This window comes from Eretmochelys imbricata, chromosome 10 (genome assembly GCF_965152235.1).
Source record: "Eretmochelys imbricata isolate rEreImb1 chromosome 10, rEreImb1.hap1, whole genome shotgun sequence".
Classification (NCBI taxonomy): domain Eukaryota; kingdom Metazoa; phylum Chordata; order Testudines; family Cheloniidae; genus Eretmochelys; species Eretmochelys imbricata.
In genome coordinates this window covers 34625141-34638305 of record NC_135581.1, presented here as the reverse complement: position 1 = coordinate 34638305, position 13165 = coordinate 34625141, and the positions used below count along the sequence as shown (strand labels likewise).

The window sequence follows — 13165 nt, the reverse complement described above, 5'->3', positions numbered from 1 at the left end:
GTGCACATTTCGGATGGGTAGGAACCCATGAATACATCCCCTAGCGAAGCCACCATAGAAAAAGTAAGGACCAGTTTTAGGATCTATGCTTTACCTGAAATGCTTGTATTAGATCATGGAAGATGTTACTAGCATGGAATTCCAAAAATTTATGAAGCAAAACAGCATTCAACAAGTTACATCGACACCTCCGTCCATCCTCAAATAGGTTATCTGAATGGACAATTCAGACATTTAAAGAGGGTATTAAAAGAATACTTGGGAGTACTATAGATATGAGAGTGTCTCATTAATTGTCAGATAATACAGCAGTCTGCTACAGGCCTGTCCCCAGCGGAGATGTTAATGGGAAGGAAACTAAAGTCAAGGTTAGACCCTATGCATCCATTCTTAGTGGGGAAAATACACAAAAACAACACAAGCAAAAGCAGCAGATATGCTAAAAAATGTAGTTTTACTGTTGAAGTCCTTTATGCGAAAACCTTTGGTCACAACTGGATGCCAGGGGCCATTCAAGACATTAAAGGACCAGAGTCCTACCCAGTAATTCTGGGAGATGGCACAGTTGTGCGCCAACATGTGGATCAGCTGAGAAAAAGGAAGTCTGGAGGGGAAGCCACCAGACACAATATCAAGTGTTACAGACAGACCTCGTGAACAGACAGTTGAAGAATCACAGAATGACCGGTCTGACCCAAAAGTGGGTCCTGAAAATGCAACACGGATGGCTGAATCCCCTTTTGCAGAGCTTGAACTGTGGGGTTCTATTTGGGAGAAATGTCCACCTATCTGTTTAAAAGATTATATAGCGTAACAGTGACTGAGTGCCTCTTTACACTGTTTTACTGTTATTGGCGATCGGAAATGCATTACCAGGTATTCTTATTGTTTTGTAAGTTGTGTAGTAAATAATTAAAAGTGTGTGTGTGGGGGTGTTATCATGTGTATAATAAGCCAGCCACTAGCGTAGGGTTGCCAGGTGTCTGGTTTTCAGCCAGAACATCTAGTCAAAAAGGGAACCTGGCAGCGTCCCGTCAGATGCTAAAAGTCCAGTTGGCTGCAGTAACTGGCCTCTGCCACTTGGGCTACATTTGGTTTATGCTACCACAGGGACTCCCTCTGTTGGGGCCTATGGCTGGTTTAGTTTGTTGCCAATCCCCTGCAGTGATGGGGGAGCCACAAAGGGCTGACAGCACCACCGCAACATTCAGATGCTTCTCCCAGCGTGGAGTGAATGAGCACAGCCTGGCACATGGCTCTGTAAGATCAGGCCACAAAGCCAGGCTGGCCCTTGAGACCCTTGGAGTCAGGCCAGGAGCATCCCCATGAAAGCCTCTCTCGCTGTGCATTGGCTGCCCCTCTGGGCTCCCACTGGCAGAGGAAGAGACGCGTAAGAGCGGCAGAGGGTGGTGTCTGGAGATGGTTACCCTGCGCTGGGGGCTGAGTACAGGACCTGTTTGCAGGGGATTCTGGCTGCAGAGGCAGGTGGATTCTCCTGTTTCCAAGCTGTTCTCCCGTCCCTCGCAGACTCACCCTGGGTGATGAGGCTACAGGGCCTGGTGCAGGCTGTCGGGCCATTGCTTGCAGCTGTTTGGGTTGGGTGAGTGGCCCAATGAGGCGACAGAGCCATGGGTCAAGCTGACCGAGCTGTGGGGAGTGCTATAGAGAGGGGCTGTTCCTACCCCAGGAGCAGGGGCAGGTGATGGGCCTCCCTCCCCATATGCAGGCACAGCAAAAAGGCACCCCTGCAAGTGAGCATGCAGCCCCAAGGCAGCATGACCCAGCCACAGGGCAGCACGACCCAGCCCCACTAAACTGCTGAATACCTCCCCGGAGGTGCCAGGCACCTGATTCTAGCCCCTTGTGCAGTCACTCACCAGTGCCTAGTGAGAGTGAGACACTTCACTGGGGGAGACCTGGTCGTGTTTCACACCCACTCTGTGCAGGGGTGAGCGATGCCCTGAGGTGTGCAAGGCCCTGAGGGTTTAGGGAAAGTGGATCCCCAGATCCTACTCACAGCCTTGCCACTGACTCGCAGTGTGACCCTGACCAAGTCAGCTCCCTGTGGTCTGCCTCAGTTTCCCCATCTCTACAGCGGAGAGGATTGTGACCCCCTGTGAAGTCAGATGCCAGACTCCAGAGCAGGGCACTGGGGTGTTACCTTTCTCAAACCACGGCAGGTAGAAAGGGCAGGACACGTTGATGGTGCTGCCCGGGCTCCCATCTGGCCAGCAGGCGTACATGTCGAACGTCCGGTTGCAGTAGAGCCCTTTGAAGGACAAAGGCAAAGCTCAGGAGGGGAGAAGCCAGCAGTCTGCACAGTGTCTGGTCTGCACCATTCCTATCATCTGCTAACAAAGGCCTTGCAAACAGCCTGGCCGCAGGAATTGCAGGTAGTCACACCTGTTAGCTGTGAGCATTCCTCATTCCCCTCCCCTGCCGACTTGGTCGGCACAGCGGGCTGGAACTCTCCACCTGCCACCACCCAGAAGCCACTCTGCAAACAGCTCTCCAGCCATCCCAGCCAGCAGCTGCCGCTCTTAGCGAGAGCCTCATCCAAAGCCCTGGGACTCACTTGGGCCCTGACTTCCCTGAGCTTCGGCTCAGGCCCACACCTGCCTTCGTGGGGTGCTGACGGCCTGTTGGCCATTCTCATGGTCACAGTGACCCAGGCTACTACTGGGAGCTCCTCGAATCAAAATGCTGAGACTTAGCTTTAACAATGCGAGCTTCAGTGATTGTGTGCACGTGCCCTGGGAACTGGCCCTACTTGGTCTGTACACTGCTCACAGCAGGGACTGTCTGTTCCATATCTGCACAACGCTGAGCACCGTGGGACCCTGACCTCTGATTGGGGCCCCAAGGTACTACTACAATGCAAAGGCTAGAGCCCACCAGTGCCCAGTGATGGCCAAAGTCCCAGAATCCTGCCCGCCCTCACACTGAGCGGGGCCTGGGACTTTGGCAGCTGTCTCATGTGTTAGTCTGAGTGCCGGCTATCGGCCTGGGCCCTAGACAGGATTTCCCAGGGAGCAGGCAACCCAGCTGAGTTGTCTCCTGGAGCCCTGCACCATGTTTTGCTTCTTTTCAGCACCCAGAGCTCCAAGTGCCACACTGTGGGGGCCATGCCACCCAGGAACTCTCTGCAAACCTCTGCCCATGTGTCTGTTTCATCTCCTCTCAGCCTGTGATGAGACAGGCTCTGTGTCTCCTCACCTTGGACATGCAGCCAGTTGCCATGGTGGCGTCACAATGAGTTGATGGTGGCTAATGCGGTGCAAGCCGGGCAGGTGCTTCCCGTGGCGGCACAGATTGGGGGCCGTAATTAGCTAGTGGGGGTGGGGATCACCTGGTCCCCTCCATGTTCTTAACGGCTTTTGAGCAGGCAGGTGCGTCAGCTGCGTCAGGTGGCTCTTAGCTGAGGCAGCAGGCTGGGGAGTGGAATGGCCATGAGGCAATCAGCACTGCGGGTGACGGTATTAATGAGCCATGGCGGGGGAGCCTCTGGCAGTTGTGGAGGGGTGGGGGCAGAATTGCAGGGACTGTCATGTCATCAGAAACATCCCAGCTCCTAGCCCTCGTCCCCAGGAAAGGGCTGGCCTGTGGGAGTTTCTCTCCCCACACTTGCAAAAGCGCAGGCATGCTCCGAGTGTCTCAGCTCCAGCCCCAGAGTCAAGATTTCACTGTGGCCATCACTGGTCCAAGCTGAGAGCAGATCCTGACAGCCCCCGCTGGCAGGGAGCCGCCCCTGCAGGAACGTGGCCATAGTCAGCAAATCCACTATGCTTATGGTCTCCAAACCCCCCAGCACTGCCCCTGTGGGCTGCACTACCTGTGGGGTATGGATCATTTGCCAGCTTCTTCAAGCACTCGTCCCGGTATCTCATCCACTCCTCGAAGGTCTTCTCCAGAACCTTCGCTCTGCAGTGCTGGGAGGACAGATCTCAGGTTACAGCCTTGCGCCGACCCAGGGCTCCGGCAGCCCTGCCTGGAGCACAGGGACCGCCACGGAAAATGCAGCCCCTTCCCACTCACTCAGCCAGATCAGCATGCAGGAGGAGGCAGAGGCTAGATCTGTGGGTGGGCCCAGGGCTGGAATGGCAGTGGGTGTAGGGCTGGATTGAAGGCCATCGGCCCAATGGTGGGTGGGGTAGGGTTGCCAATTGTCTAATCGCACAAACCCAAACACCCTTGCCCCCACCTGCCCCCTCTGCCCCAAGACCCAGCCCCTGCCCTGCCCCTTCTCCAAAGGCCCACCCCCCGCTCACTCCAGCTCCCCTCCCTCCGTCGCTCGCTCTCCCCCAACCTCACTCACTTTCACCAGGCTGGGGCAGACGGTTGGGGTGTGAGATGGGGTGTGGGCTCTGAGCTGGGGGTTGGGATCAAGGGGTTCAGAGTGTGGGTGGGGGTTCGGGCGCAAGGAGCAAGTCTGGGTGTGGGAGGGGGCTAAGGGCTGGGGCAGGGGGTTGGGGTGCAGGAGGGGTTTGGCATGCAGGCTCCAGCTGGGAGGAGACTGGGGCAGAGGGTTGAGGTGCAGGGGGGATTCGGGGTGCAGGCTCCAGCTTGGTGGCACTTAGCTCAGGTGGGTTCCAGAAGTGGCAGCATGTCTGGCAGCGCCTCCTAGGCTCATGAGCAGCTAGGCGGCTCTGTGTGCTCACCCTGCCTGCAAACACTGCCCACACAGCTCCCATTGGCCACGGTTCCCTGTTCCCAAAAGGAGCTACGGAGTTGGCACTTGGGGCAGGGGCAGCGCGCGGAGACCCCCTGGCCACACCTCCTCCTAGGAGCCACTGCCAGACATGCTGGCCATTTCCGGGAACGGCAGGGAGCCAGGGCAGGCAGGGAACCAGCCTTAGCCCCACTGGGCCACTGGACTTTTAGCGGCTTAAAATCTCCCGGTTTGGCTTCAGTAGCCTCCGGGAGATACAGCCCGATTCTGGGAGACTCCTGGCCACACCAGGAGGGTTGGCAACCCTAGGGTGGGGCCCAGATCTGGAACGGCAGGGAGTGCAGGGCTGGATTGAGGGCCATGGGCACAGCTGTGGGTGGGGCCCAGGACTGGAACACCAGGTGGTGCAGGGCTAGATTGAGGGCCCTGGGCACAGCTGTGGGTGGGGCCCAGGGCTGAAATGAAAGGCGGTGCAGGGCTGAAATGGCAGGGGGTGCAGGACTGGATTGAGGGCCATTGACACAGCTGTGGGTGAGGCCCTGGGTTGGATTGAGGGCCATCGGCACAGCTGTGGGTGGGGCCCAGGGCTGAAATGGCAGGTGGTGCAGGGCTGGATTGAGGGCCATGGGCACAGCTGTGGGTGAGGCCCAGGGCTGGAACGGCACGGGGTGCAGGGCTGGATGAGGGCCATCGGCACAGCTGTGGGTGGGGCCCAGGGCTGGCAGAGCAATCTCTGGATTGAGGGCCATCGAGAGAGTGGTAGGGAACCCAATCTTGGTATAGTTGGGTGTTTGGGTCAGGATTAGGGGGCACTGGCAGCTGGGGGAAGGGAGCAGCAGGTCCTATCACCCTGAAAACATTAAGGGGTATTTAATGAGATTCCAGGGAAACCCCATGGAGGATCTGAGTTGGGTCCTGGTGGCCAGACAACCCCCGGCTCTCCCTCCGCACCGCCAGGGCAGAGATGATCAGCTCGGAGTTCTCGCAAGCAGGCCTCACCATTCGCGGCTCTGGCCCTCCCCGGTGCTAGGGCTGGGGACGGCCGGTGCAGACCCCAGGGCTGGGTGGTGTCTGTGCTGTCACCAGCAGAGCGGCGCTGGGTCTCTAGAGCAATGGCAGGAGCGTTCCCGACCATTCTCTGGGAGGATGCAGCCACTGGGCCAAGTTCACTCCCAGTGTAACCATTGCTCCACAGGCTTCCATGGAGTGACACTAGGGATGAACTTGGCCCACAGCACCTAGACAATGTGGGCCGGGCATTCTCAGTGGAGGGGTGGAAGCTCTGGAACTCGCTTCCAGCTGTGTGGTCAGACAGCCCCAATCTGCTAAACTTCAGGCCACACAACCTGAGGCCTGTCTCCTGCCCCGGGGCGATACTCATGTTACACTCAGTGGCTGGGCCGGAATCTCCCCTGGATTAACTGGTTGTGAGCCGGGCTGGGGGCTGTTTCTGAGCTGGGCAGGGAACATCTTCCAGAACAGAACAGTGACTGAGGGCAGAGTCAGAGCTTCCCAGACCAGCTGTGATCATCTTGTCTGACCTCCTGCATCACAATCATCCCTCTTTGACTACAGCAAATCAGTTTAAAACAATACCAATCTTGATTTAAAAGTCGCCAGTGATGGAGAATCTACCAGGATCCTTGGGAAATTATTTCCCCTCCCTATTAAACATTTCCATAAGGTGGGCTGGAAAGAGGGGGAGCCTGGAATTCCCTGCCTGCCTCTCCAGGGCAGCCCCTGTGGAGAGGGGCGGAGGCTTATGGGTACGGAGCCCAGCTTTGGGATTCGGTGCTGATGAGACCTGGCAGGTGCAGCACCCTTACCTGCATGGAGGAAAGGAGACACATCCAGGCAAGGTGAACAAGCATCCAGCTGTACAAGGAGCAGAACACGCCCTTCATGGCTATCCACTGGAGACTGGGGGAGAGAGACCAGTTGCTGGCCCCAGTGCGAGGGTCGCTGAGCCGAGCCGGGGTCCCTGGGTGCTGGAAGAGAGACAGAAGGGGAGTAGGAGCGATCACTTTGCAGTGGACTCAGGCGAGCACTAAGCTTGCCAGTTGCAGCGTGGCCGCAGCTGCGCTTTGCCCCTTGGACCCTCTCTCCCTGTGTCACAGCTGGAGGAGAGCAGAGCCATCCTAGTATGCGTATAGGAAGGCTAACCGCTGCCACAGAGAACTGAGACCAGCCAGAACATGGGCAGCGGTGGTGGGGCGAGGCAAACCAGTGCCCCAGCCCATGTGGGGCATCGCCCAGAGCCAGAGTCTCCCCACAACGCCACGGCACATCCGTGTGGCAGCAGGGGCTGAGCATTTCACAAGGTTCCACAGGTGGGATGTGGATATTGCCCATCCCCCAGCTATCATAGAATCATAGGACAGGCAGGGACCTCGAGAGGTCATCTAGTCCAGTCCCCTGCACTCATGGCAGGACTAAGTATTATCTAGACCATCCCTGACTGGTGTTTGCCTAACCTGCTCTCAAAAATCTCCAGTGACGCAGATTCTACAACCTGGGCAATTTAGTCCAGTGCTTAACCGTCCTGACAGTTAGGAAGTTTTTTCCTAATGTCCAACCTAAACCTCCCTTGCTGCAAATTAAGCCCATTGCTTCTTGTCCTATCCTCAGAGGTTAAGAAAAACAATTTTTCTCCCTCCTCCTTGTAACAACCTTTTACATACTTGAAAACTGTTATCATGTCCCCTCTCAGTCTTCTCTTCTCCAGACTAAACTAACCCAGTTTTTTCAATCTTCCATCATAGGTCATGTTTTCTAGACCTTTAATCATTTTTGTTGCTCTTCTCTGGACTTTCTCCAATTTGTCCACATCTTTCCTGAAATGTGGCACCCAGAACTGGACACAACACTTCAGTTGAGGCCAAATCAGCGTAGAGTAGAGCAGAAGAATTACTTCTCATGTCTTGCTTACAACACTGCTGCTAATACAGCCCAGAATGATCACTTTTTTTGCAACAGCGTTGCAGCATTGACTCATATTAACTTGTGGTCCACTATGGCCCCCAGATCCCTTTCCGCAGTACTTTCTAGGCAGTCATTTCCCATTTTGTATGTGTGCAACTGATTGTTTCTTCCTAAGTGGAGTACTTTGCATTTGTCCTTATTGAATTTCATCCTATTTACTTCAGACCATTTCTCCAGTTTGTCCAGATCATTCTGAATTTTAATCCTATCCTCAAGAGCACTTGCAACCCCTCCCAGCTTGGTATCATCCACAAACTTTATAAGTATACTCTCTATGCCATTATCGACATCAGTGGTCAGCAACCTGTCGATCCGGGAGCCTCTGCCAGTCGATCGCGATCTCTGGACCACTAAAAGTCCGGCGGCACACTGGGGCTCATGCAGGCTGCCTGCCTGCCCTGGCCCCACACCACTCCCAGAACTGGCTGTCTGCAGGCACGTCTCTGTGGCCCCTGTGGGGAGGGGGAGGGAGAGTGAGGCAGCTCCACATGCTGCCCCTGCCCCTAGCACCGACCCCAAAGCTCCTATTGGCTGGGAACCAGCCAATGGGAGCTGTGGAGGTGGTGCTTGCAGGCACGGGCAGTGCATGGAGGCCTGCTGCCCCACTCCCCTCCAGGAGCCGTAGAGATGTGCCAGCAGCCAGCTGCTTCCGGGAGTGACGTGGGGCCGGGGCAAGCAGGCATCCTGCATGAGCCCCGCTGTGCCACTGACTGGGAGCCTCCTGTGGTAAGCGCCTCGCAGCTGGAGCCTTCACCTCGCACCCCGCCCCCAAAAACCCCAATCCCCTACTCCAGTCCGGAGGCCCCTCCTGCACCAAACTCCCTCCCAGAGCTTTCACCCCTCATTCCTGCACCCAACCCCCTACCCTAGGCTCAGCCGATGCACACCCCACAGTTGAGAATGTTACACTCATTTGTGACAATCCCTGAAGGATTTTGGATCTATAAACCACAAATGACACTAATAAAAAGTAGAACTCATGAAATGTCCAGTGGATTCTATGAGATTAGGTGCAGTGTGACCATATGATCCCTGCACCCAAACTCCCTCCCAGAGCTTGCACCCCTCACTCCAGCACCCTAAACCCCTGCCCCAGACTCAGCCTGGAGCCCCCTCTCTCACTCTGAACCTCTCGGCCCCAGCCCAGAGCTTGCACCCCCTCCCACACCCCAACCGCCTGACCCAGCCCTGTGAAAGTGAGTGAGGGTGCGGGAGAGCCAGCATGGATTGAGGGGGGTGGAGAGAGTGGGGCGGGGCCTTGGGGAAGGGGCAGGTTAGATCCTGGGTTGATCTTAAATTCAAAAAGTGATCTTGTGCGTAAAAAGGTTGGAGACCACTGATCTAAATCATTGATGAAGATATTGAACAGAACCAGACCCAGGACACTTCCCTGCAGGACCCCACTCGATATGCCCTTCCAGCTTGACTGTGCACCACTGATAACTCCTCTCTGGGAACGGTTTTCCAGCCAGTTATGTGTCCACCTTATAGCAGCTCCATCTAGGTTGTATTTCCCTAGTTTGTTTATGAGGTTGTCATGTGAGACAGTATCAAAAACCTTGCTAAAGTCAAGATACACCACATTTACCGCTCCCCCCCACCATCCACAAGGCTTGTTACCCTGTCAAAGAAATCTATTAGGTTTGTCTGACACCATTTTTTCTCAACAAATCCATCCTGACTATCCTTATATCCTGCTGCACAGCCTGGGACGCCCCCTCCCCACAGCCCAGCAGGGACTGCTGCTCTCCTCCTGCAGTGTTGCATGGACACAGGATTGTTCCCCACTCTTTGGCACAGCCTGGGAGGGTTCACTGGGCCCACCCACCCCTTCTGCCCCTGCTCCTGCGAGCCATGGTGCGAAATGGGGCACCCTCTCTCTGATCACTAGAGCGAGCGGAATCATTGCTACCAGAGCAGAGTCATTGCTCACAGAACCATCTGCACCACAGACCAAATCCCCCCCCCCCACCCGATTCCTTTTGCCAGTCCAGCCAAGGGGGAGGGAGGGGTCAGCGTCCCAGAGGCACCAGAGCTCCGTGGGCAGCTCCAGCGCTCTCCTGGAGCAGGCCCAGGCTCAGCAGTGACATTACAGCAGCTGCAGCGCCTGGATGTCTGTCTGGTGTCAGACTAGAAGGGGTTAAATGGCTCTCAGGCCATAGTTAAGGCACAAGCAGCTTCCCACTTTGATCTGAACACCAGCTGCTCTTAACCCTTGCAGTGCTAGCTCCCCCTGCAGCTCCCAAGCCATTAGGGAGGCTGAGTGCAGACTCACTGGCTAGCTCACCAGCCCCCTGGCTGTCTGGCTGCTGCCCAGCGCTCTTGGGACACCTGCACGGCTGCACTCAGCCTCCCTGCCGGAGCAAACCCCTTTGCAATCAGCAGGGCACAAAGCAATGTAACAGGGTGTCCTGCTCAGCCCAGCGGAGCGTGAAGAGGAGCTGGGCAGCCACCCATTCGTTTCCCTGTCAATCAACGCTTTCCACCCCAGCAGGACCAGTCTGCAAAGAGCCTTTGGCCAAACCTGGCTCCAGAGACCCTGAGCATTGGGGTGCTTGAAATCTGGAGCCAAATCTCCCCATCTTGAACCAACCTCTAACAGCCACCGTCCTCCCGGGCACTAGGAAAGCAGCAGCCCTCCAAAGTCACAGCTTTAATTGGAACCCTCTGGGCCTTTAACGAGCGCAGCTGAGGAGTGAATCGGCCCTGGGTGCAGCCCCCCCCCCCCCCTCCCCCGCTCGCGCCTCCCCTCGCATTAGGTCCCAGAGAGAAGCATGTCTGCTGAATTCAGCATGCAGGGCCCTCTCTGCTAGTGCGTTTCACTGAGGACTGGCTGCAATTAGCAGCCTCTCCAGAGCTAAGGAAGGAAAGCTCATCAGCTCACTCCAGGAAGGGCTTCTCCCTTAGCCGTACAGGAGCGGATGCTGACGGGAGCCCAGCACAGTCTATGAGTCTATGCTAAGCCTGTATGGGGGTGATATCGGCTGTCCTGGGATTCACAGAGGCTGCCAGTTGCTATTGGTGCTGTATGGGGGAACTGAGGAGCAAAGGGACAGAGGGCAGAGAAATGAAGGGCCCCCTGACGTCCAGGAGCCTGCAGGGAGAAAGGTGAAGTAGGATGGTTTCAGGACATCAGGGAGCAGGGACCTGGGTGTGGTAACGCAGTGAGAGTCGGTGACCCCACAACCTCAGAGCAGGAGGCACCGTTGGCTCAGGGCTGGGCCAGCCAGTTGAGCTGGAGCAACTCATGGTCTAACCCACTCAGGAAGCAAAGAGAAGGGAGGAAGTGGCTGGTCTTGATGGGATCTCCGGGCCTGCTCCTGCTGCCGCTGAAGGCCATGGGAGCTGTGCTGTCGGCTCCAGCCCGTCTGCGCTGGCTGAGGGAGGAAGGTAAAGCTTAGGGGGCACGAGTTTCCGCTATGCTCCATGTTGGCCTAATTTGGCTCTCCCTGAAGCCAACGGGAGCAGAGATGGAGCGATGCTGAGCACTTTGGGCAATGCGAAGAGCAGCTTCCACAGATGCCACTGGCACCAAGGTCGCCACCCACGCTGAGTGTCCTGGGATGCGCCCAGTTCCAGCGGCACCACCTCACATCCTGCAAGCCAGGCTCACAGGACTTTGAGAGCACCCTGAAATACCCTGGGCCTGTGCGATATCACCAGGAGACTGGACAGGGACTGGTGTGTGAGTGCCCTTCAGCCAGACAACTGGGCCACAGTCCCGCAGGCTGAGGTGTGCCCGGAAGTGTGGCTCTTGCTCCCCAGCTTCTGATTTCTGGAACAGACCAGATGATCCCAGTCTCTAGCATCTTCCCATCCCCAGTGTATCCTAGAGCTCAACTCTCAAGCCTGGGCCCCTTGCACAGGAGGGCACCATGTTACTGCTAGAGCAGTAGGTGGGCCATAGCTGCTAGGGTTATTGGCAGTGGTTATTATACCTCCCTATGTTGGATAGGCTGTGATGGGGATTGCCAACCCAGAGCAGCAGACCAGTGCTCTGCCAATCCAGTACCCTCTCTCTGACAGCTGCAGGCACCAGCTACTGCAGAGGAAGCTGCACATACCCCTGCCAGCGTGAGAAGTTTCTTCCTGACCCTACCCATTAGTGGCTGGGTTATGCCCTGAAGCATGAGGATTTATATCCATTGTAAACGTTTTATCCCTGCAATGTAACTGTGACATTCAGAGCAGATTATCCCACATCACCAACTGTGGGAGGGTTGCATCTTCATCTGAAGCACTCGAGAGAAGGCGAGAAGCTGTGCCCACCTCCCACACTGCCCTGTGCTTTCCGCACATCCCCTAGATGTCCCATGTCCCACACAGCTAGTACATATGTTGGCTGCGATATGCACAGCTGGGTGAGCATGTGACTCCTGAGAGGAGCAACAAGATGTGCTTCCCCCCGTCCAGTACTGCCTAGCTGGCAGGATTTGAGCGCCCTTCCATTGTCCCTGCTCCCATAAAAGCACAGGCCACGGCAGGATGTTTGTATGTATTTGTAATGGACATCCTGAAATCTTCTCAATATGTCAACATGTCCCTCTCCAACACAAAAACTGCCCCGGTGTGTATTCAGTGCAGTCCACGGTGGGCACTGTCCCCTGCATCGGGAGTGACTGCGAATCCTGCAACTGCAGGGCTGGATGTGGGCCTGGCACCATTTCTCTGTGGGCTACTAAGATCTCACAAAGCATTAGCCACAACGTCCCAGAACAGCCGTATACTCACACCCTGAGCACTGGCTGAGTGACAGCTGTTATTGCACTGCCCAGCAGAGAGCCAGAGAAGAAGAGGGATGCAAACAGTGTTTCCATAACGTAAAGGGATAATCCTAAAATAGGGAGTGCTGCTCTCCAGCCACATGTGTACTGAAGAAGCAACACAAGTGCTGGAACTGTGTCACCGAGTGCCTGGGGACATACTCTGTCTAGCAGCAGGTTGGCCGCTGCAGTTCCACTGTGGAAGCCCATCCTTCCCATGCCCATGGAGCTGTCTACATACCACAGAGAAGCCAGGCAATGCCAGCAAACTGGAAATCTGATTGGCTGCTGAAGGCTCTTGTGGGCAGAAAGCCCTTCCCCGCCAGCCACGCTGCAGTTAAAGAACTGTGGTCAGCATCAGCCCCAACCTGTAGCACCTGGGGGGCTTGTCAGGCCCGGGGTGGGCCCTGAAAAGGGAGGCACTCAGCCCTGTTGGGCTGGCACTTGAGCAGAGCTGGACTCCCGCAAGGGCAATGGGTTACTGGCTGGGGAACTGCTGTTCTAGCCCCAGGCCTCTGCCAACACACCTCAGACCTGCACCCGCTGCTACACCCCAAAACCCTTGGCCCTGTCCCCGAGCCCCCTCCTGTACCCCAAACTCCACATCCCCAGCCCCACCCCAGAGCTACACCCCCAGCTGGAGCCATCAACCCCTCTGTGGTGTTTAGATGTTGCTTGTAATTACTAGAATTGGGAGCACTGTCTGTTGGGAGTCTGAAAGGACAGGAAACAGTAAGGAGTGGGGAAGAGT

General features: G+C 56.2%; 1 protein-coding gene across 1 annotated transcript in view; it reads right to left on the bottom strand.

The window, feature by feature from the left end:
* Positions 1-13165, bottom strand: part of LOC144271446 (glucagon receptor-like) — a 54694-nt gene that overhangs the window by 13214 nt on the left and 28315 nt on the right. The window contains exons 2-4 of the mRNA XM_077828804.1: positions 6496-6657; positions 3833-3929; positions 2162-2269 (exon numbers count right to left, since the gene is read on the bottom strand). Of these exons, the coding sequence (XP_077684930.1) occupies positions 2162-2269; positions 3833-3929; positions 6496-6657 (367 nt within the window). The remainder of the gene's footprint in view (positions 1-2161; positions 2270-3832; positions 3930-6495; positions 6658-13165) is intronic.